Below are 25,539 nucleotides of genomic sequence, written 5' to 3' on the forward strand. Positions count from 1 at the left end.
TTAGAACAGCGTACTATGTTGCAAAGAGTGAACTACCATTGGCAAAATTTAGCAGTCTTTGCAAACTTCAAGAAGCAAATGGCCTAGATTTTGGTTCCACTTACCTCATTGACCATGTTTGCAGAGAGTTTATTGGAGCAATAGCACAAACTTCAAGAGACCAGATCGAAAAAGAAATTCAAGAAAGGTTCTTATCCATTCTTGCAGATGGCATTACAGACACTGACATAATAGAACAGGAGTTGGTTCATGTCAGGTATGTGAGAGATAATGGTGACATATCCACATACATGATCAAATGTCAGCCAGTCAAGAGTGCAAATGCTGCAGGTATTTTAGAGGCTATTGATGAAGTCGTGAACAGCATGGGTATCAGAGAAGACACATAGAAAAAGAAAGCAGTGTGTGCAAATTTTGAAGGTTACTGCAGTGATGATGGGTGAGAAAACAGGAGTAGCTGGGAGACTGAAACAGAGGATACCCCACATCATAACAATCCACTGTGTGGCACACAAATTACAGCTAGCCGTGCTGGATAGCGTGAAAGGCTGTGAGTACCTGGTGAAATTTAAAGATACACTGAAAACCATCTTTAAGATGTACTACTATTTCCCAAAGAAGTGAAGAGAACTGACAGAAATAAGTGAACTGCTAAATGAGAAACTGGCACATTTCAGCGGCCTGAAGAGCACACGGTGGCTTCCAAGTCGGCTGAGATGTCTGAAGGCTGTGGAAAAAAATTACACTCCCACTGTTGTTCATATGGAGAACATGGCAGGAGGAAGTGATGTCAAGTCCGAGGATGCAGCCAAGGCTAAGGGGATGGTGCAGGAGATGAAGACTGAGAAATTTGTTCACTTCCTGCATTTCATGTTGGACTACAGTACCATCTTATCCAAGTGCTGTACTGATTTTCAGCATGATAACCTAAACATAACACGAACAAATCAGTTAGTTGAGAGCACCACAAAAGCCTAAAAACAAAACCAGGAGAATACCAGAAAACTTGGACACAAAGTTCACAGCGAACGAGGATGGTAGCATTTGCTACTGTGGAACTCAGCTCACAAAAAGTCAGCGACCTGCTAGAAGAGGTGAGAGAACAGACAAAGACACCTTTGGTGCAGAGATTCAGAAGATTATTGACAACACAGTCAAGTACATGGATAACAGATTTAAAAATCTGCGTGAAAAGCCTGTCTCTTGCTTCAAGGGTTTTTGACCTTTCCACTCTTCCCTACCCCAGAGAAATGGCAAATTATGGGGATGAAGAGGTGGATTATCTTGTCACACATTTTGCCAGTTTGCTAGATGAGGAAGAGAAAGAGATCTAAAAATGTGGCTTGTGAACACCAGGGTAGCAAGGTAGATGATTGCTTGTACAGAGCTCTCCTCTCTGAGAATCCAGAGCACCTCTCTCAAATCTTGTTGCTGGTGAAATTAATGCTGACACTTAGTCCATCAACAGCCATCTGTGAGAGAGGATTTTCTTGCATGAGCCCAGTGAAGACAACACATCGTACCTCTCTACACCCTGAAACACTGAATGACTACATGCAACTCTCCATTAATGGGGAAGCAGTTGAATCTTTTTGCCCTGACAAGTCAATTCGTTTCTGGATGTTTTCTGGAAAAGGTTCAAGACACCTGGATTATAAAACCCCGACAAGAACAAAGAGCAGTGAAATGGAGGCCGATGCACAGGAAGAGAAAGCTGATGAAGAAGATGCTATGCCCTCAACGTCGAGTGGCATTTTCTCATCCGTGACTTCAGTGGATATTTCAGATTCAGAATCTGACACAGACTGATTCATGTTCTACATAGTTCTTACAAGTTCATAGAAATTTCTGTTCCATTAGAACCAAATATTTGAGTTGATGATTGCAGTTTTTATACAGTTGTTGTAATTTGTGTTTTAACAATTTTTTGATTGATGTTTTGTTTCCTTTACAATATTATACATTAAAAATAATCTCTTTTTTATTTGGGCTACTTAAATTTATTTTGGGTTACCAAAAACTGAAGAGTGCCTACCCGAAGGGCTACCAGAGATTTTGAAATTTTGCAAGCCCTGATATATCAAATCATGTTCGTAACTATAACAACTAAGACTGCAAAAAATAATCGATAACTTTGTTTATTTCGAGAAGTGGAACTATTTTGAAGGAAAATGGCTACATTAAATAATCTATAAGATTACTCTAGGGATTTAACAATGAGACAACATCAGCATTCTCATCATCTTGTGCTTTACATACTGTACGTACTATATTATGGGAGAGTTGCAATATTGTATTTCTTACACTTTTTCATTGTGATATTTAGTAAAAGTTGTGTGGCTGGTGTGTATGATTATATGTGTATGTGTCTGAGATGGTGAGAGAGAAAAAGTGGCAGAGAGCATTTAAGAGGGATGGGAGGAGCAGATAGCTGTATACAAAATATTTGGGTAGTAAGAACTCAGCAATCCAGCATCAACTGGTACAGGGCCTTTGACAGTTTAGAAGGTTTTCCTGCATTACTGTTGGTGACAATTAAAGAAAGATATAAATTAACAACAAGGTTATGTTTTTTAAGGCTAAGACCAGTATGGGGCTAAGACATGGGCAGTAAAAGTAGTGCAGTAGAATAAGTTGCATTTAACTGAAATGATAACGCTGAGATGAATATGTGGGGTTACAAAGGACATATAAAGTAATGACACAATCAGAGGTACAGCAAAGGTTGGAGAGATATCCAATAAAGTTTAGGAAAGAAGGCTGAAATGGGATGGAGATGTGGTTAGGAAAGACAATGAATATGTGTGCAAAAGAGTAATGGGAATAGAAGTACAGGGGAAGATACCATGATGGAGGTTGATGCAGAGGGATTAAGTACAAGAAGGCTTGAAGGGAAAGGAAAGGAAAGGTTCTGGCTGGGAAAGAGGTGCAGGACTGAGTTGTATGGTGAAGGTTGGTCAGACTGTAAAGGGTTAATTTTTATTTTTTTATTCCAATGAATTTAAAGATGAAGGCATATTACAGTAGGCCAGTATGTTACAACTAATCCTTTTTTTATTTGTCAAAATTGATTTCAGATGTCTCAGCAGCCTCCACAGTAAGACTGGGAGCTTTAGTGACATAACACACACATTTTAGTTATGGGTGGGTCCTTGTGCAATTTTACTTTGTGTTTGGAGTGGGATTGTAAACCAATAGCTGGTTGTTCCATGCATCATCTTAGGATATTCAGATGCAATATTTTTTTATTATGCAAGTTCCGAAAAAATGAAAATGGTCCATAAGTACCAAAGAAAAATCCTGATACTTGTCTTCATTGCATTGTTGTTACTGTACAGCACCGATATTACTTTATGTATTGCATATTAATGTTTTTATCAGCAGTAAATATAGTGCAAATAACAGCTAATAATAAAGTTTTGGAGAAGGAAACATTTAATGGAAGGGTTGTTTTAAGTGACATGTAAAAGAGAAGAAACAATATTTTTCCAATAACCCTCTACTCCATCATTTGGATATAAAGATACTACAGTGCAGACTCTGACAGCTGTGATGTGGGATTGCTGCAGAGAATGTTCTGATGTACTTTTTCTGGTCAGGCTACATTATGTGAGGATTATTCACAGCATTTTTCTAAGCATTTAAAATATCTGTATGTAAGTACTTAATATGTCTGTATGTAATATATTATTCATGATTACCTCATTTAAAATATAAAGATTTAGATGACTAATGCTTACTAACACTTTTTTGTGTTCACAGCCCACTTTTCCTGTTACTCAAGCTTTAGGAACAAATCCTGGTCTAAGTTTTGCACCATACCTTACTCCAGTAACCCCCAGTGTTGGACTAGTACCAACGGAAATGCTCCCCAGCACACCAGTTATTGTTCCTGGAAGTCCTCCAGTATCAGTACCAGGATCATCTTCTACACAAAAGCTTCTGAGGACAGACAAGTTAGAGGTAGTAATGCATAATTCTCTTTCACATGAAGAGAAGATACAATTTTAGTTCACTCTGTATGCATTCCTTGAGTTTGTAAAATACTAATTATTATGTAGAACATGCATGTTCTTTAATTTTCTACAGAATATATTTGTGAAATGTACCAGTACTTCATTTTTTCATTTACTGTTACAGATTTTTAGCCTTTTATACTCAAACCTTTTGTGATACACACAGTAATAAAAATTTACTACACATGCTTTTTTTTAACTAAAGAAATAATTATCAGTGTACTTGAAAATGCCAATTCAACAGTACAAGGTTTAATTACTGTACCAATTAGACTTTTTTAGTTAGATATATGCTAAGGCCTAAAATAATTTATAAAATATATTTATGGACTTTTGGTTCATAATTATAATGTAAAAGTCTAAGGATGCCAGGTTATTCCTAGTGCTCAAAATTTAAACTAAAGTGTATCATTGTTTGCTTCTAAGTAGTAGCTTAAGATTCTCGGGTGTTAGCTAATGCATGGTTGGTATTATCTATTAATGCATAAAGAAATTGTGTTGTAAGGGACAAGTTCATTTAGAATGAAGTACATTGTTTGTGGATAAATTGTGGGTTTTTTTTTTCTTTGTTTTTGTTTCTGTCATGCAGGTTTGCAGGGAATTCCAGCGTGGAAACTGTGCAAGAGGGGAAACTGACTGTCGCTTTGCTCATCCTTGTGACAGTGCAATGATTGACACAAGTGATAACACTGTCACAGTTTGCATGGATTACATCAAGAGTCGCTGTTCAAGAGAGAAGTGTAAATACTTTCATCCTCCAGCACATTTGCAGGCCAAAATTAAAGCAGCACAACACCAGGCCAACCAGGCCGCTGTGGCAGCACAAGCTGCAGCTGCAGCCATGGTAAGTGACAATCAAGTGACCTTTTACAAATTAAAAAAATACATATTTTATATAGTTTGATGTAGGATGACCATGTATATTAGCAGTACATGTCTGGATAAAACCCCATAATTATAATATCACTAAACAGACATTATATAATCTCTCAGGAGTCACAAGATCCATTCACTTTTAGTGGTTAAAAAAAATCATTGCTCAGTAGAGTATAACTTCAAGCACGATTTTTGTTAAGCAAGAGTATGCAAATCATTGCTTTTAAGACCACAGTGGCAGATGTCTAAACAAAGACAAATTCTTTCTTCAGTTTAAATGCTTTAATAATTGAGCATTTTCTTTTTATTTGCGCCTCTTGTGATTTTATGCAGAATCCTAAGGTAAATTTCTTGAATTAGAATTAACATAATCATAATATACATAGTAAAAGGCAGTGGATTCTCATTTGCCTATGTACTGGTAAAGCTTGTGAATAACTGTCATTGTGTGATCTTGCAAAGTACAGTAGTACTTAAATATTAATAAAGAGGCCAAACTGTTTGTATTGCTTTAAAGGCCATTTGCATTCAATCCAAATAAAGCATTGTATATTTACTTTAGCTATCTATATGCTAGTAAACAATTACATGTTATCACAAAATCAACTTGTACAGGTTAAAAAAAAACACATTCTTTAAATAAGTAGATTTTTTGTGTTTCCAACAATGTTACATAAATGATGCAGGTTTAAATGTATACTTTTTATGTTAACATGCCTTTATTTAAATCAATGTTTTATAACAGAGATAATTTTCCATTTATTATAATTAGCAATTTGTGCAATTTTAATTTTTTTATTATTATTATTTATTATTTTTTTTTGGTAAGCGATGGTGTTATTAAAATGTGTGCATATTGGTAATAAATACTTTTGTCAACCCAGGTTTTAACTTATATGTAGTCATTCTGGGTTCTGCATCTACACCTTCCTGGTTTAAAAGTTTGAACTAAGCATCCACTTCCCTTGGTCTTAGACCTGGTTATAGCAGAGAGTGTGAGATTTAACAGTTAAAAATAAAAAAAAGTGTCTTGACATGCAAAGCTGCACAGTATGTGTTGATGGGAGCTGCACAATGAGAGCCTTTACCTTTCTGGTGTATATTGGTTTTAACGTTTAAAGGAAGCTATATATGGTATTCTGGTAGGGATTAGTGTCATTATATTGGGTGAAGTATGTTTGAAAATATATTCACAATAGTCATTCAGTATTCATTTTCAGATTAAAGTTGTATGTTGTAGCATATCCTGAGCATTTAGTGGCAGCTATGTTTCTTTTCAAATACAAATGCATTAATTATGTAAGATAACTAGGTCACTGTTCCCTATGTAATGTGAAAGGAAATAGTTAACACAATTAATTTTTAAGATATTTCTTTAAAATCCTTGTTATTTTTTCTTTATATATACATATATATGTGTGTGTAGAAATCCACTTCTTTTAACAATAATCTTTATTTGACATAGTGGCTGTCAAAGAGTGCACCATCAAAAGTTGGTTTTTGATTTATTGTATTTATCACTTTGGTATTATGTATTTTTTACACCACCAGTAATTAGATGCCTGATTAAAAATGGATCATACAAATACATGTATTCATGCCAGTTTGTAACCATTTGCTCCAGTTGGGTTGAGAAGGGTTCCATTGCCAGTTTGTAACCATTTGTGCCAGTTGGGTTGAGAAGGGTTGATTGGTATTAAGTAATAATAAATATGATTGTGATGTTTTGTAATGATGCATTTTTTAAATTCTCAGCTTCTTTTACAACAATACTGAGGATTTATTTGTACCCCTTTGATTTTGTCTCTCATTTGCCACACATTTATATATTTGGTAGCCATATATGTTTTCTAACAAATGCTTTTTTAGAACTACATGATTGCCTGTGCTACCCCTAATGTATAGTTTGCTTAAAATAAAAAGTGAACCCTGAAAAAAGAACATCTAGCCATTTATAATAACATAAGTAGTTACATTATCAGATTTGTATTATATGATTTGGCCTTTTGTTTGTGGACACTTGACCTTCGCACCTACAGTATACAAAACTTGTTGAACATCCTATTTTAACACCATGGACATTAACACTATAATTACCAAAGTCTACGGAAAACTCATAAAGCCGTCCCACCTTAAATCCCTTCACACCTCTCCGTCAGCGTCTTTTGTCTTGTAAATGTGTCAATAAGCAGCAAGCAGCCTGCTCTGACAAACACCGCCGTACAAAGTTTTCTCAGATCAAGTCTGTTTACCTGCGTGACAGTTGCTTAGAGTTGTACAGACTAGAGTAAATACTACAGGTGCTGGTCGTAAAATTAGAATATCATGACAAAGTTGATTTATTTCAGTAATTCCATTCAAAAAGTGAAAGTTGTATATTAGATTAATTCATTACACACAGACTGATATATTTCAAATGTTTATTTCTTTTAATTTTGATGATTAGAACTGACAACTAATGAAAGTCCCAAATTCAGTATCTCAGAAAATTAGAATATCAATTAAGACCAATGGAAAAAAAGGATTTTTAGAAATGTTGGCCAACTGAAAGGTATGAACATGAAAAGTATGAGCATGTACACCACTCAATATTTAGTTGGGCTCCTTTGGCCTGGATAACTGCAGCAGTGCGGCATGGCATGGAGTCGATCAATCTGTGACACTGCTCAGGTGTTATGAGAGCCCATGTTGCTCTGATAGTGGCCTTCAGCTCTTCTGATTTGTTGGTTCTGGCGTATTGCATATTGCAGCCTACAGAACAAGACTGAGAGACCATTTAAAGGCTTTTGCAGGTGTTTTGAGTTAATTAGCTGATTAGATTGTGGCACCAGGTGTCTTCAATATTGAACCTTTTCACAATATTCTAGTTTTTCGAGATACTGAATATGGGACTTTCATTAGTTGTCAGTTCTAATCATCAAAATTAAAAGAAATAAACATTTGAAATACATCAGTCTGTGTGTAATGAATGAATCTAATATACAAGTGTTACTTTTTGAATGGAATTACTGAAATAAATCAACTTTGTCATGATATTCTAATTTAATGACCAGCACCTGTATATCGTTATTTGGAACATAGGCATTTCATGTGTGTTCCGTGTCTACAACAATCTATGTAAACACATTGTTAAAACAGAAATGTTTTTCATGTTTTAGTTATAATTGACAAAATGTAGACATGAAGCGTATAATTTGTGAAGCCTGAAGTCCAAATATCAAAGAAACACTTTCACAAAAGGTACAAGTATAACAAAACAAGTGCGCTTTTTCTGCAGTTACATTCTTGAATAAAAGAACCCACGTTAGGGTGCGAAATTCACACGTCCTCACTACGACTGCTTTGGTGGTGTAATGGTAAGAACTGCCAACTGCTAATCAAAAGGTCACAAGGTCAACTCCAAACGACTCAATTTTGAGACTTGAACTGCTCTTATGTGTACTTTTTTAGAATAAAAACATACAAGATTTGAGTTTATAACAGCTGGTGTAAATGTATGGTGCAGTGGAACACACACGAAATACATGTGTTCCAAATAAAGATATAGTATTTACTCTAATCTATACAACTCTAAGCAGCTGTCATATAGATTAACAGACTTGAGCTGAGAAAACTTTGTGTCGTGGTGGGGGATTGTGAGAAAAGGCTGCTTGCTGCTTATTGACTCATTTAAAAGACAAAAGATGCTGACGGAGAGGTGTAAAGGGATTTAAGGTGGGATGGAGTTTTTTTGTAGGGTTTGGTAATTCTAGTGTTAATATGGAATTAATCCTAAACCCCCATCCCAAGATTTATGCCTATTAGAGTATTTAGTCACCTGGTAAGTCTTTCCACAATATTTTGGAAAGTGTCTGTGGGAGTTTGTGCCCATTGAGCCATAAGAGCATTTTTGAAATCAAGTACTGATGCTGACTGAGAAGCCTGGACTTGAAATCAGCTTGGAATTAATTCATCCCAAAGGTGTTCAGTAGGGTTAAAGTCAGGCCTTTGTGCAGGCCACTCCTTACCAAACACTTCAAGCCATGTCATTATGATCATGGCTTTGTGCACAGGTGCCCCAAACTGTTGCCCCAAAGTTGGAAGCACACAGTTGTCTAAAATGTTGTTGTATCCCACAGCTGCAAAATTCAAATGACAGTGTGCTTTACACAAAGTCCAAGCAACACATGGTATTGGACATAGTGACCTTATGCTTCCACTTAATAATAGCACTTACAGTTGATCAGGGCAGATCTAACAGAGCATACATTTCACATGACTTGTGGCAAAGAGTGCATCCTATTCCTGTAACAGTGCCACATTTTAAAGTTACTGAGTTCTTGTATTCCCATTCTAATGCCAGTGTCAAAGGAGATTGTTTGGTTATGTGCTTTATTTAATGTGCCTCTTAACAATGGGTTTGGTTGAAACCCTTGAAATCAATAATTTGGAGGATGTCCACATACTTTTGTCAATATAGGGTATGTGTGAAACAGAGAGTACAATCTTGATTATACTATACTTAACACTAGAATTACCAGAGCCAACGAAAAAATCCAGCCCACCTTAAATCCCTTCATACCTCTCCATCAGCCTCGTTTGTCTTCTAAATGTGTCGATAAGCCCAGCAGCAAGCAACCTGCTATACGATTCCCCCCCACCGCCTCAGAACAGGCAGGTTCTCCCAGTTCCTGCCTTGATTGATTATCTGGGAGTGAGCTACCCAGATTTGTAAGGGGAAATAATTTGATGTGTGTTTTGTGTCTACAACAATCTATGTGAACACATCATTAAAATAGAAATGTTTTTCACATTTTAGTAATAAATGACAAAATGTAGAAATGAACTGTGTAATGTTTGAAGCCTGAAGTCCAAATATCAAATAAACACTTTCACAAAAGGTGCAAGTACAATATGACAGCTTCCATGGTCCTGTGGTTAGAACTGTTTACTTATAAACCTGAGGTAGTGAGTTTGAAACCATTTCCCCTGCAAATTTACCATTTTGAGTAGTGAGCTGCTCTTATTGTTAATATTATACAATAAAAACATACATTTGATTTGTGTCTGTAACAGGCGGTGTAAATTTATAGGGCTTGTAAAAATTAGCGTTTTTTTTTTTTTTCCACTTTTATTCTCTTAGTCACAATCACGATACAACACCACCCCACCTTACAATTTTTGTAATTTTTGACATCATGGACTATAAGGTGCATACTAATTCAGAGTGTGCAGGAACACTCAATAAAACTGAATAAAAAAAAAAATCAAGTGACGGTGAGATACGAAGAAGGCAGATTGACCAGTGTTTGTGTGTCGGCTTTTATCCATCCAGGTCAGAGAATGTCCAGTTCCATTGTGTCAAAACACCACTAACATCTACAGTTACAGCTACGCCACGGAAGCTGTTGTATCATCCTTGAACCTTTTGTGAAAGTGTTTATTTGATCTTTGGACTTCAGGCTTCAAACATTATATAATTTATGCCTACATTTTGTCATTTATTACTAAAATATGAAAACGTTTCTGTTTTAACAATGTCCTGTGGTTAGAACTGTTTACTTATAAACCTGAGGTAGTGAGTTTGAAACCATTTCCCCTGCAAATTTACCATTTTGAGTAGTGAGCTGCTCTTATTGTTAATATTATACAATAAAAACATACATTTGATTTGTGTCTGTAACAGGCGGTGTAAATTTATAGGGCTTGTAAAAATTAGCGTTTTTTTTTTTTTCCACTTTTATTCTCTTAGTCACAATCACGATACAACACCACCCCACCTTACAATTTTTGTAATTTTTGACATCATGGACTATAAGGTGCATACTAATTCAGAGTGTGCAGGAACACTCAATAAAACTGAATAAAAAAAAAAAATCAAGTGACGGTGAGATACGAAGAAGGCAGATTGACCAGTGTTTGTGTGTCGGCTTTTATCCATCCAGGTCAGAGAATGTCCAGTTCCATTGTGTCAAAACACCACTAACATCTACAGTTACAGCTACGCCACGGAAGCTGTTGTATCATCCTTGAACCTTTTGTGAAAGTGTTTATTTGATCTTTGGACTTCAGGCTTCAAACATTATATAATTTATGCCTACATTTTGTCATTTATTACTAAAATATGAAAACGTTTCTGTTTTAACAATGTGTTTGCACGGATTATTGTAGAAACAGAACACATATGAAATGCATGTGTTCCAAATAACAATCTATTATTTACACTCTAAAACTCTTAGCACTTCACTCTCAGATAATCAAGGCATGAGCTTGGAGAAATTTGTACACGGTCTGCTGCAGTGGGGGAATGGAATATTAGGCTGCTTGTCTTTATCTGCACATTTACAGAACAAAAGACCCTGTCGGAGAGGTGCGAAGGGATTTAAGGTGGGCCGGATTTACACGTTTTTTCGTAGGCTTTGGTAATTCTAGTGTTAAATATGAATGCATTACAGATGTTCACCAGTGCATTTTGCTTGTGTGCAAAATGACAACATGGTTACAGAGCAGGAACCACCAGAAGTGAGAAACATATTGCAAGACCTGCTTATGTTTAAAAACTACATTATCAGTTAAATTAGCAGCATGTTCTTGAAGTTTGGAGGAGATTATATGGAATTTTACACAGATAGTTCCATTAGGTTCTTTATGGTCAGTTACAGAACACATAAAATATTAGGTTTAATTAATTAACTTTTTAAAAAATAGTGTTTAAAGTTAACTCAACCAATGGGCAATATAATCATTGTAAAAAGCATCTTTCTGACATGCAGATTCATATGAACGCATGCTGTAAAATGTCCAATTTTCACTTCTGCACTGATCACTTTATCATCTGGATTGAATTTGTGAGTGTACAGAATATACTTTTTTCTTTGTACTGCTAAGCAACAACATGAGTCAGCTTATTTATACTAAAGCCATCGACCCTTTTCTAAACATATGCAGTTTCAATATGTGCATCTAAATCTTTTTGTTAATGAATACTTTTGAAATATCGCTTGTTTAATTTTAAGGGAAATTATTATAAAAAGTAAATGCAATTTTGCAATAATTTCTATACATCTTACATGAGGTTTAATGTGTAAATAGAAACCCTTATACAGTACTCTTTCAAATCTAAGTGTGCCTTTTAATATTTGCTTTGGAAAAGAGAGATCTTTTTAGCAAGGCGTAATACTGTAAAAAAAAAAACATTTTAGCAACTATTTATTGCTCTGATGCTGATCTTTCTGATCATAAAATATCAATTGACAAGAACAATTCACAATTAATTGCAGAATTGTGGTATTTGTGGGTTCTTATCTAGTGCCTCTGTCTCTTGCATTATTTGCCACAAAAACTAATCAGCACATCATAATCTCATAACAGGCTTACATTTCAAGTCTGGCATTTTTCCATTCAACAGTTTTAGTTCTAGACCATCCTCAAGAAACTGTGACACACAGATACACACCCATTATTTAGATATCATTGTTTTTTGTATCAGGGGACCCTAAAACGTCGAGATCCGTCGAAAAGCGGAGATCGAAATTTTTGATGAATCTAGAGCTTTCACACTTTCCCTATAGACAATAGGCTATGGTTGGGGAGGGCACAAAGCAAAAAGATAAAATAAATGTTGTAGATGTAAAAAATATCTATTCTGATTGTAATGAACCTTTTTTTCCTAATCCAAAAAGACTATACGTATGTGACGAGCTCATGCTGTTAGGCTGTTCGCCTAACTTAGTGTTCTGACAAATGAAAAGTAAAAAAAAAAAAATCATACAAACAGAAACAAAACTCCCATTACGTTACTAGACATGCATTAATTGACTCAGTGTGGGTGACCTAATAACTGTATGGCAGATTGTGATAATGAAGAAACTGAAAATCGTCATCTATACTAATAAAAGGCAAAGCCCTCACTGACTGACTCACTCACTCACTCACTCAAGTGCGAGAGAAACTTTTAAGTGCCGGGTCTTAGCTAACATTAAATAAAGCTGTGGACATCGCAAGATCACACAAGAGAGCGGCTCACGTGAACTGACTGTGAACACAGTACGTAGAGAACAAGGAAGAGTTCCAAAGAGCGCTGAAGAAAAAACACATTACACAATTGAGAAGGCAGCAAAAGAATATGAAGCAAGTGATGCATACAAGCATATTCATAAGTGCAGCTACTGAGGAAACAAAGTATGGTGTAAACCTTAAGTTTATATTAAGTTCATAGACACACTGCCACTGGCGTTTGTCATGCCTACGACGAATACGATATTCACGAGATACAAATTTAATGAGAAGATGCATTGCCGGGTCTGAGCTAACATCGCACGAGATAGCACAAGCACAGCTGAGAACCTTCGATGCATGTTCTCCGAGCGGCTCATGTGAACTGACTGTAAACGCAGTACGCAGACAAAAAGCAACAGCTCCAAAAAGCGCTGAACAAAAAATGCATTACACAATTGAGAAGGCAGCAAAAGAATATGAAGCGAGTGATGCATACAAGCATATTCATAAGTGCAGCTACTGCCGAAACAAAGCACACCGTGGAAAAAGTCTATGTCCAGCTAAAGGAAAACAGTGTAAAAAAACCCGTGAATGCAGTATGTGATGTCTCAAATAAAGAGGAAGATGAGCTGTTTTTTGATGCAGTAAGAAAGGAATCAATGAATGAAACCGGTTATCTTTACAAAGTTTGACAAACACGGAATTTAACTTGAACACAACACATCCTCCAAATACGAACCTGATTGAAAGAAATAATGATAATCAAATCTTTGATGACAGCAACACTCATAACAGTCACAAAACAGTTACATTGACAATCAGGTTACGTTATTTTTAAAATGTTCCCTTTTCTTTTTCATAACTTCTTTAACACACTACTTCTCCGCTGCAAACCGCGGGTATTTTGAGATATATATATATATATACATATATACACACATATATACAGTACGCGAGGGGGTCCGTCCTGGTTCTGTTGGGGGCCATGGGTTGAGGGCATGGAAGCCCTTCCCTGTAGGGGCCCGTGGTCACCGCCAGGCGGCGCCCCGATGCCGGTTTATCCCATGCGGTTGCCGGTCGGGGCAGGAGCCCGCCGGACGCCTTGAGGACGGAGGAGGGCGCAGTGCCTCCTCCAGACAGAGTGGGGCGTCCGTCCTGGTTAGGCAGGGGCCTGGGTACAGGGCTTTGAAGCCCAGCCCTGTAGGGACCGTGGCCACCGCCAGGCGGCGCCCGTGCCTAATTATCCCGGGAGCCCGCACTTCCGCCACACCAGGAAGTGCCGGGGAAGACTTTGTGTGGCACCCGAGAGCTGCCAGGAAGACAGCCGACACTTCCGCCACGCTTGGGCGTGGCTAGAGACGGAACACCTGGGGCTCATCCGGGAGCCTTATTTAAGGGGCCGCCTCCCTCCAGTCATGGGTGGAAGTCGGGAGGAAGTAGACGGAACTGGAGAGAGAGGACGGGAGGCGGCCAGGAAGGCACAAGAGACTGTGGGCCTGGATCTGGGGAAATCGGTGCAAGAAGGCACTGGGGGTGCAATGTGAGAACTTGTAAATAGTGTAAATAAAAGTGTGTTGGGTGCAAAAATGTTGTCCGCCTGTCTGTGCCGGGCCAGGTTTCACAATATATATATATATATATATATATATATATATATATATATATATATATATATATATATACACTGCTCAAAAGAATTAAAGGAACACTTTTTAATCAGAGTATAGCATAAAGTCAATGAAACTTATGGGATATTAATCTGGTCAGTTAAGTAGCAGAGGGGTTGTTAATCAGTTTCAGCTGCTGTGGTGTTAATGAAATTAACAACAGATGCACTAGAGGGGCAACAATGAGATGACCCCCAAAACAGGAATGGTTTAACAGGTGGAGGCCACTGACATTTTTCCCTCCTCATCTTTTCTGACTGTTTCTTCACTAGTTTTGCATTTGGCTACAGTCAGTGTCACTACTGGTAGCATGAGGCGATACCTGGACCCTACAGAGGTTGCACAGGTAGTCCAACTTCTCCAGGATGGCACATCAATACGTGTCATTGCCAGAAGGTTTGCTGTGTCTCCCTGCACAGTCTCAAGGGCATGGAGGAGATTCTAGGAGACAAGCAGTTACTCTAGGAGAGCTGGAGAGGGCCATAGAAGGTCCATAACCCATCAGCAGGACCAGTATCTGCTCCTTTGGGCAAGGAGGAACAGGATGAGCACTGCCAGAGCCCTACAAAATGACCTCCAGCAGGCCACTGGTGTGAATGTCTCTGACCAAACAACCAGAAAGACTTCATGAGGGTGACCCAAGGGCCCCATGTCCTCTAATGGGCCCTGAGCTCACTGCCCAGCAGCATGCAGCTCGATTGGCATAGCCATAGAATACCAGAATTGGCAGATGCACCACTGGTGCCCTGTGCTTTTTACAGATGAGAGCAGGTTCACCCTGAGCACGTGACAGAAGTGAAAGGGTCTGGAGAAGCCATGGAGAACATTATGCTGCCTGTAACATCATTCAGCATGAGCAGTTTGGTGGTGGGTTAATGATTGTCTGGGGAGGCATATCCATGGAGGGTCACACAGACCACTACAGGCTTGACAAAGGCACCTTGGCTGCCATTAGGTATCAGGATGAAATCCTTGGACCATTGTCAGACCCTATGCTGGTACAGTGGCTCCTGGTGCACGACAATTCCGGGCCTCATGTGGTGAGAGTATGCAGGCAGTTCCTGGAGGATGAAGGAATTGATACCATTGACTGGCCACCACACTTTCCTGACCTAAATCCAATAGAACACCTCTGGGACATTATGTTTTGGTCCATCCAATGCCACCAGGTTGCACGTCAGACTGTCCAGGAGCTCAGTGATGCCCTAGTCCAGATCTGAAAGGAGAGCCCCCACAACACGATCTGTCATCTCATTAGAAGCATGCACCGATGTTGTCAGGCATGTATACAAGAACACAGGGGCCATACAAAGTGCTGCGTACAATTTTGAGTTGCTGCAATTAAATTTTGGCAAAATGGACTAGCCTGCCACATAATTTTTCACTCTGATTTTTGGGTCATCTTTGAATTCAGGGCTCTGTAGGTTGATCATTTTCATTTCCATCAAACGATGTGGCATCCTTTCGTTCCTAACACATTACCCAGTCTATATCAGTATAGATATCCAGGAGGATTTCTTTTTCCAATTGACATCTGATGTGTTTTCAAAGTGTTCCTTTAATTTTTTGAGCAGTTTTTGAGCAGTTTATTTATATATATATATATATATATATATATATATATGTATATATATATATATATATGTGTATTTATGTAGATATGTATGTATATGTATATGTGTATATGTATATATGTGTTTGTGTGTGTGTGTGTGTGTATGTATATATTACATTACTTCTTTAACACACTACTTCTCCGCTGCAAAGCGTGGGTATTTTGCTAGTAATCGATATAAAAGACTCCCTTTATATGCAGGACTTATGTTCAGCAAATCATTGAAGTTAACTGCCTTAAAATATACACATGCTGCTCTAGAAATTCTTTTCTTCCTGTTGACATATGGCTTTTTCCTTATACATATCAGAGGTAGTAAGTTTTAGGGATAAAGCATGGTAAGAAAAACCTCTTATTTTAAAATTGTTAGATGTAGATATCAAAGTATTGTTTTAATTGATGTAAATGTTTCAGAATTTTAGCGTGGTTTGCAGTTTGTTAATTCTAATATGATTTTTGTTCTGGTCTACTTGAAGATTAGATAGATAGATAGATAGATAGAACGGACGGACGATCGAACGAACAAACGAACTTTGTGTGCCTGGGGGAACTTGGTTTTTTACATAAGATGTTCAAATAAATAAATACATACATACATACATACATAAATATAAACACACCAGAATGACTAAAAAGTAAGGAAATTAAAAAGAAGGAAAACATCTGGCTAAAATGCAGACAATTCTCTTTGCACCAAGGAAAAAAGTTGTCCACTTGACTCCTATATTTTTTTCATCTTCTTTATTAATACACCCCATAAGTTCAGAAAGCCCTGAGAATTTCTGCTGAACAGGTCAATTTCATGTTTTCTCACTTCGAATTCAAAGAGTTAGAGTTGTATAGACTAGAGTAAATACTATATCTTTATTTGGAACACATGCATTTCATGTGTGTTCCGTGTCTACAACAATCTATGTAAAAAAGATGTATTTTTGTAAATGCTCTAATACTGAAACTAGTACTGTGTAAATGTTTTTAGTTAAGTGCCTAATCTTCATATTTGTGGATGGAAATATCTGTATACAAGTCTCTAAGGTTCTTAGTGCTTTTCATCTTTTGAATTTTGCACATTCTAAACACTATTGTCTCCACAGATACCAGATATTTAATGAATATTAAACCATTGAATTTTTGCTGTATTTGTAACAGTTTATGAATGTTTGCACACACACTGTAATATGTATATGGAACAAGTTGTGTCAGAACTTAATTTCCATAGCTAGCTTTGAATGTTGAATTTACTGTTACCAAACTCATCTAAAGTACATGCATTCACTGCTGTATAATAAAATCTAAATTACATAGAGCCATGCCTCCTTCAACTTTTTTTGGAATTAGTTTTTATAAACTGAGAATATCATTAGAATTTAAGATATTCATTTTATTATGTTTATTCTCCCCTGCTAATGGATGGTAAGGCCAGGTAGTAAGATCTTGCCTAATTGACAGGCGCCAGATTATTAGAGTTTACTTATATAGATTTTTAAGGTAGTGTGTAGTTGTGACTCCTAGATGTGTGAACTGATAACAAAATAGTTAAAGGAAAATGTATTTGATGAAATATAATTGGAAATAATATACTGTTGCTCAGATTAATCTTAAACGCTTATAAAACTCATTCATTTCTGGTTCAGTTTTATAAAGCACCATGTTGCCAGCATAAATAAAATTTTTTCGTTAGATCTATCATTTAATATTCCCTGAAACTCCAAGTGATTTCAAAACAAAATAAGAAATTGCATGACCTGCACTAGTGAGAAGAATGAATGAATAGGGCAGCATGACAAGGTTTTACATTATAAAGCAAAGAAAGTAGAATATATTTCTTATACAAACCAAGGCTTCTGGTTTTGTGTATAATAATTGTATCCTTGCATCTATATTGGGTCCAGTACCAAACTTGTGTAACCTGACAGAGAAGTGTTTGTATTCAACCCTGACAAACATTTTTTCTGCTATTAGGTGTAAATGATGCTCATTTACATTGAACAGGCTTTGTATGTTCAAAAATTAATTTGTATATAGTGGATTCTAATTTTCCCTCTCTGTTTTGCAAATGAGTAATAATGAAAGGTAATGTTTATTTGGTTCCGTTAGCAGCAATCTTGTACATGATTTTGACATTAGTGTTTACAAGGCAAATAAGTGTTTATGATTTAAGATGCAAATTTTTTGTTGTTTTTTATGTTATTTAAATGTTTTTCTTTAAGACTGATAATACCTGACATACTATGGCAGGTAAAGAATTTTCTTTTGTTTCTTTGATGAGCATAGTCAAAATACACAAATCTCAAAGTTGCCAGCAAAATACTTGTAAACTGAGAAAAATTGTAGTTACCATCAGTTATATTTACTGCTCACTACAGTGGCAAATTAAATATATCAGAAAATAAACCCATGCAGTACCCAAAGCATTGTGCCTGTCATTGAAGCTAAGGATCATATGATGATTATAAAAACTTCTGCATTTGCATGTCTATGACTAACTAAAAATGCTGAAAGCATTTAATATTCTGTCAGTGTTTTTGCTATCGTGCTTCTTTGTTCCATCCATCCATCCTCTTCCACTTATTGGGGGTCGGGTCGCGGGGGCAGCAGCTTAAGCAGAGAGGCCCAGACTTCCCTCTCCCCGGCCACTTCTTCCAGCTCTTCCGGGAGAGTCCAAAGGCGTTCCCAGGCCAGCTGGGAGACATATGGCGCTTTTCCACTGCATAGTACGGCACAGCACAGTTCAGTACAGCTCACCTTGGTTCAGCTCAGTTCCGCTCGGTTTGCGTTTCGACTGCAGTTTAGTACAGCTTTAGAGTGGGCGGGATTATTCACGTGTCGCTGTAGTTGCTCGCCTCTACTGCCGTGACATCATCGTAAACGCGCCACAAGCGACCTCCTGAAAAACTTTTTCATTCCACGCCGCCCATCCAGCTCTCGCTGGATCCGCCTCGCTACCAACGAGAAGAACGTATGTACTTCCTCAATAGACCACGAAACAGCCATTTTTGGTTAAAACAAAATAGTGCGTCCGAACCTTCGCTGGCTGTGCTAAAAAATCTAGCGGGTCTGTTGTGTCTCGTGTCGCAAGTTCAGTGTCGCAGTAATGACGATTTTCTCCGGCCAATCAGTGACCAGCAGAGTTTACACGTCACGTTTTGGTAACGGTTCGGCGCGCTTGGAACCTCGGCTGAGGTGGTACTAAAAAAAGGACCAGTGGAAAACCCCCAAAAGTGAGCTAAACTGAACCGTGTCGTGCCGTACTATGCAGTGGAAAAGCGCCTATAGTCCATCCAGCGTGTCCTGGGTCTTTTCCAGGGCCTCCTCCCGGTTGGACGTGCCCGGAACACCTCACCAAGGAGGCATCCTGATCAGATGCCCGAGCCACCTCATCTGACTCCTCTCGATACAGAGGAGCAGCGGCTCTACTCTGAGCCCCTCCCGGATGACTGAGCTTCTCACCCTATCTTTAAGGGAAAGCCCAGACACCCTGCAGAGGAAACTCATTTCAGCCGCTTGTATTCAGGATCTCGCTCTTTCGTCACTACCCATAGCTCATGACCATAGGTGAGGGTAGGAACGTAGATCGACTGGTAAATTGAGAGCTTTGCCTTATGGCTCAGCTCCTTTTCACCACGACAGACCGATGCAGAGCCCGCATCACTGCGGATGCCGCACCGATCCGCCTGTCGATCTCACGCTCCATTCTTCCCTCACTCGTGAACAAGACCCCGAGATACTTGAACTCCTCCACTTGGGGCAGGATCTCTCCCCCAACCCTGAGAGGGCACTCCACCCTTTTCCGGCTGAGGACCATGGTCTCAGATTTGGAGGTGCTGATTCTCATCCCAGCCGCTTCACACTCAACTGCTAGCCGATCCAGAGAGAGCTGAAGATCACGGCCTGATGAAGCAAACAGGACAACATCATCTGCAAAAGCAGTGACCCAATCCTGAGTCCACCAAACCGACCCCTTCAACACCCTGGTTGCCTAGAAATTCTGTCCATAAAAGTTATGAACAGAATCAGTGACAAAGGGCAGCCCTGGCGGAGTCCAACTCTCACTAGAAACGGGCTTGACTTACTGCCGCAATGCGGACCAAGCTCTGACACTGGTTGTACAGGGACCAACAGCTCTTATCAGGGGTCCGTACCCCATACTCCCGAGCACCCCCACAGGATTCCCGAGGGACACGGTCGAATGCCTTTTCCAAGTCCACAAAACACATGTAGACTGGTTGGGCAAACTCCCATGCACCTTCTAGGATTCTGCTAAGGGTGTAGAGCTGGTCCACTGTTCGCCACCAGACGAAAACCACACTGTTCCTCCTGAATCCGAGGTTCGACTATCCAACGGACCCTCCTCTCCAGAACCCCCGAATAGACTTTTCCAGGGAGGCTGATGGAGTGTGATCCCTCTAGTTGGAACACACCCTCCGTCCCCTTTTAAAGAGGGGACCACCACCCCGTCTGCCAATCCAGAGGCACTGTCCCCAATGTCCATGCGATGTTGCAGAGACGTGTCAACCAAGACAGTCCTACAACATCCAGAGTCTTGAGAAACTCCGGGCGTATCTCATCCACCCCCGGGGCCCTGCCACCAAGAAGTTTTTTGACCACCTCAGTGATCTCAGTCCCAGAGATGGGAGAGCCCACCTCAGAGTCCCCAGGCTCTTCTTCCTCATTGGAAGGCATGTTAGTGGGATTGAGGAGGTCTTCGAAGTACTCCCCCCACTGACCCACAACGTCCCGAAGTCGAGGTCAGCAGCGCACCATCCCCACCATATACGGTGTTGGCACTGCACTGTTTCCCCCTCCTGAGATGCCGGACGGTGGACCAGAATCTCCTCGAAGCCGTCCGAAAGTTGTTCTCCATGGTCTCCCCAAACTCCTCCCATGCCCGAAGTTTTTGCCTCAGCAACCACCGAAGCCGCATCCACTTGGCCTGCCGGTACCTATCAGCTGCCTCCAGAGACCTACAGGACAAAAAGGTCCTATAGGACTTCTTCTTCAGCTTGACGGCATCCATCACCACCGGTGTCCACCAACTGGTTCGGGGATTGCCGCCACGACAGGCACCAACCACCTTGTGACCACAGCTCCGGTCAGCCGCCTCAACAATAGAGGCATGAAACATGGATCATTCGGACTCAATGTCCCCCACCTCCCTCGGGATGTGGTCGTAGTTCTGCCGAAGGTGGGAGTTGAAGCTACTTCTGACAGGAGACTCTGCCAGCCATTCCCTACAGACCCTCACAACACATTTGGGCCTACCAGGCCTGACCGGCATCTTCCCCCACCATTGAAGCCAACTCACCACCAGGTGGTGATCAGTTGACACCTCTGCCCCTCTCTTAACCCGAGTGTTCAAGACATATGGCCGCAAGTCCGATGACACGACCACAAAGTCAATCATCGAACTGAGGCCTAGGGTGTTCTGGTGCCAAGTGCACATATGAACACCCTTATGGTGTTTGTTATGGACAATCCATGACGAGCACAGAAGTCCAATAACAAAAAAAGGTGTATGGGTGGATACTCCAAACTGCTGTTAGATGCATACACACAAACAGAAGTCAGGACCCTTCCCCCCGCAAGAAGGCGGAGGGAGGCCACCCTCTTGTCTACTGGGTTAAACCCCAACGCACAGGCTCCAAGTCGGGGGGCAATAACTATGCCCACACCTGCTCGGCGCCTCTCACCGGGGGCAACTCCAGAGTGGTAGAGAGTCCAGCCCCTCTCAAGGAGATTGGTTCCAGAGTCCAAGCTGTGCGTAGAGGTGAGTCTGACTATATCTAGCCGGAACCTCTCGACTCGCGCACTAGCTCAGTCTCCTTCCCCTTCAGAGAGGTGACATTCCACGTCCCAAGAGCCAGTTTCTGTAGCCGAGGATCAGAACGCCAAGGTCCCCGCTTCGGCCACCACCTAACTCGCACAGCACCCAACCTCCTTGGCCCCTCCCATAGGTGGTGAGCCCATGGGGAGGAGGACCCACGTTACCTCTTCGGGCTGTGCCCGGCCGAGCCCCATGGGTACAGGCCCGGCCACCATGCGCTCACCGTTGAGCCCCACCTCCAGGCCTGGCTCCAGAGGGGGGCCCCGATGACCTACGTCCGGGCAAGGGAAAACGTCGTCCAAAGTTTTCTTTCGTCATTGGAGGTTTGTTGAACTGCTCTTTGTCTCATCCCTCACCTAGGACCAGTTTGCCTTGGGTGGCCCTACCAGGAGCATAAAGCCCCAGACAACATAGCTCCTAGGATAATTGGGACACGCAAACCCCTCCACCACGATAAGGTGACGGTTCAAGGAGGGGTTCTTTGTTATTAAGTGAAATGCAGGGACAGTACCCTGGGACTGACATATTATATTGGGGTGGCAAGCCTTACTTTTAAAAAATGAAATCTAGAGATTGTATTCAATTTACTAAGTGATCACAGCCTATGCTGTGGTCCTGGAATTAGGACTCCATCCGATAGTTGAATTGTATCATGAGTAAAAACAATGTGGATTCTGTCCTGCCCATGTAACACTGGTCCAACTCTTTATCCTTGCACAGACATGAGAGTTTACCAATGCAGTCTACATGTACTTTTTGGAGTTATGATCATGTAGTCCTTGGTAACTTATGAAAGTTGTTACAAGTGCATGGGCTTGTCAGGCCATTGATGTGTGCCATATTGTCCCTGTGTTTACAGAAAACGAGTTTTGTTATTAAGTCTAGAACTTTCAGTGTGTGCATTGGACTTCTTTGGGGTATGTTTTTTCTTCTATATTATTTACAGTTTTTATGGACAGGATATGAAGGTGCAGCTAAGGTTTGGAAGGTGTCCAATTTCAAAACCAAAGGGTTCAATCTCTTTTGTTTGCATATTATGTTGTGTTTAGAGTAGGACAACTCCTCCTCTAGATTAATATTAGCATGTTGAGGTAGTTTGGGCATGTTATTAGGATGCCATTTGGGTGTCTAAAATAGGATGTGTACAAACCATGGCAGTCTGGCAGAAGATTGAGTGGTTGACCCATACTGTCATACTAGATAAGCACAGTAATCTAAGCCACCCATGCAGCTTTTGATGCTTTTGACATTAATCTTATATAATAATCTAAACAGTAGTGTCCATGTGTTCTAGCAGTTTTACAGTTGTAATGTTAATGGACTTGTCATTATTCTCATATAAAAATAATGGAATTTTCTCTGTTTTACTGTGTTTAACCTAATTTGTTTGTGTACTTGGGGGATTGATTTCAGGAACCCCGCAGACACCGAAATCAGCTTATGCCGACATTCTCATAAAAGGAAATATGACGTTATATGTTCTTCTTTGATTCAGTCAGGACTAACAGATAATGGGTCTTTAAGGTATTCAAGTAGAAAATAAAAGCACAGCCATTGTTATAGCAATGTTTGATGTTAACTAAACTAAATAAAACATGTCTTGTATGCAGAGTACCAAGGTTATTCTAGTTTTGCCTTTTTATATAAGTTTTTATTTCTATAGTTTTTTTTTAGTTTTCCTTCATCATGTATTTTTAATATGAATTTACTTTTTTATTTCACAAAGACATTTCTGTTTTATTTGTATATATATTAGTTTAGTTTTAGTAATTATTACTGCATGGAGCTACTATGGAGTTTAGTGTTACAATCAGACAGAACCGTACACTTAACGGATTTGGATATAATACGAGTTTAATGTTAGTGGAAGCTTACTACATTACATGGTTTACTATCTGGTTTTGTTTTTGTTTGATAAAACAAGCATAATCAAAACCAGATACTGAATATGAACAATTTTATAGAATTTTATAATCTTTAAAATATTATTTTCTATACAACTTGCGCTAAATAAATCTGTGCTGACTGTTGGCACTTTTTATCTTTTCCTTTTATTTCCCATTATGGGCCAATTTATAATGAAATTTATGTGAATTTTAAGGTTTAAGGGTTTTTTTAATCTAAATGTCTACAGCACACAACATTTCCTGCTCCTTAACAGTGTGCTTAAAATTAAAGCCTTCAATATGGAAATTAAAAGTTTTCCATACCGTTCTTTGTTATTTTCTACCAACCATATTGATCTCTGATTCCATCTCAGGCACATACAATTTATGAACAGAATTTTGCCACCTGTCAGCCTGAAAGAAAAAAAATCAGAAAACAGATTTTACTATGTTCTGACAGGTGTGATCTTGAAAATCATGGGGGCTTAGGAAGAACAGGACTCTTAGGCTTGAATCAGTGTGCAGACCCCACCTAACTGTATTGAGGGAAACAAAGAAAAGCAAGCATGTTGTGTGAAGGTTATAGGCAGTGAGACATGAATAGCCCATGCATAAGAACAGTAAACCCTTAATGAGCAGAGCAAGAGCAGGTAATAGGAGTATAGATGGACACAAAATGACAGAGCGAGCATCTGAGATTAAGAACAATATATACATTATCTAAACCTGTTTATCCAGAGCAGGATGTCAGTAAACCTGGAGCCTACCCCAGTAGGTTTGGATGCAAGGCAGGGTAAATCCCTGGTATGCAATTTGTATAACATGGCTGATGTTAAGATCAAAAAGAATATGATATTTCTATTTTGAGAGAGAGAGAGAGGAAATCTGAAAAAAGGGGGACAAATATTTTAAAACATAATTCTGCTGCTGGATTTTTTCACAATATCAAAAACAATATTTTGAACTGTGAATATAAACTGAAAAAAATAATAAATTAATAAATATATAATAAATACAAAAACACATTAGTTTGTTTAGTTTTTCACCAGTTGGCAGACTTTCTTAAACCTACCTACCTGTAGTTGAGTGGAGATGTTGCCAATCGGGAAATTTACAAGGTTTGTGTCGCTTTGTTGTTAAATGACCTTTTTAAAGCAAAAGTGATTGGTCAGCAACAATCTTCTATGATGACCTAGCCAGTCTCTCAATCAGTGAAGTTTTATTTTCAAAACGATTTCTCCTGTGCAAAGCAGCAGGTGAATTATTGTCAACAAAATGCAGGCACCTGAGAAATAAACTGAAACGTTAGTCACTCGTGATTTTTTTCTGTTTTGTTGACCAGTGCATTCAGATTTCAGGTGTTTGAATTACATCTTGATATACAATAAGCACAAAGAAAGGCGGTACAGTAAATCACTTTCTATTTGACATGTTTTGTGTATCCGTATTAAGCTCGCTCTGTCACCACAAATGCTGTGTGAAGACCCGCCCTTCGTCACCAGCTGTCGTTCACTGGGAATATATGCAGGTGGCTCGTGGTGGATGACTTTCAGTTTTAGAGTTAAAAGTTACAAGGGTGTAAAGACTAACGGCAAGAATATTCATTCAAAAACTAAAAATATTTTTGATAAATTTAAATTTTATTTCAGTTAGTCTTTCCATCTACTTTAATAGTTTA

The 25,539-nt window shown here is 39.2% G+C and overlaps 1 protein-coding gene across 12 annotated transcripts in view; it reads left to right on the forward strand.

The window, feature by feature from the left end:
* Positions 1-25,539, forward strand: part of mbnl2 (muscleblind-like splicing regulator 2) — a 253,869-nt gene that overhangs the window by 185,031 nt on the left and 43,299 nt on the right. For all 12 annotated transcript variants that reach the window (XM_039745406.1, XM_039745415.1, XM_039745417.1 and 9 more), the window contains 2 exons: positions 3,763-3,963; positions 4,606-4,860. In XM_039745406.1, coding sequence (XP_039601340.1) covers positions 3,763-3,963; positions 4,606-4,860 — 456 coding nt within the window. The remainder of the gene's footprint in view (positions 1-3,762; positions 3,964-4,605; positions 4,861-25,539) is intronic.

This window comes from Polypterus senegalus, chromosome 2 (assembly GCF_016835505.1).
Source record: "Polypterus senegalus isolate Bchr_013 chromosome 2, ASM1683550v1, whole genome shotgun sequence".
NCBI classification, from domain to species: domain Eukaryota; kingdom Metazoa; phylum Chordata; class Cladistia; order Polypteriformes; family Polypteridae; genus Polypterus; species Polypterus senegalus.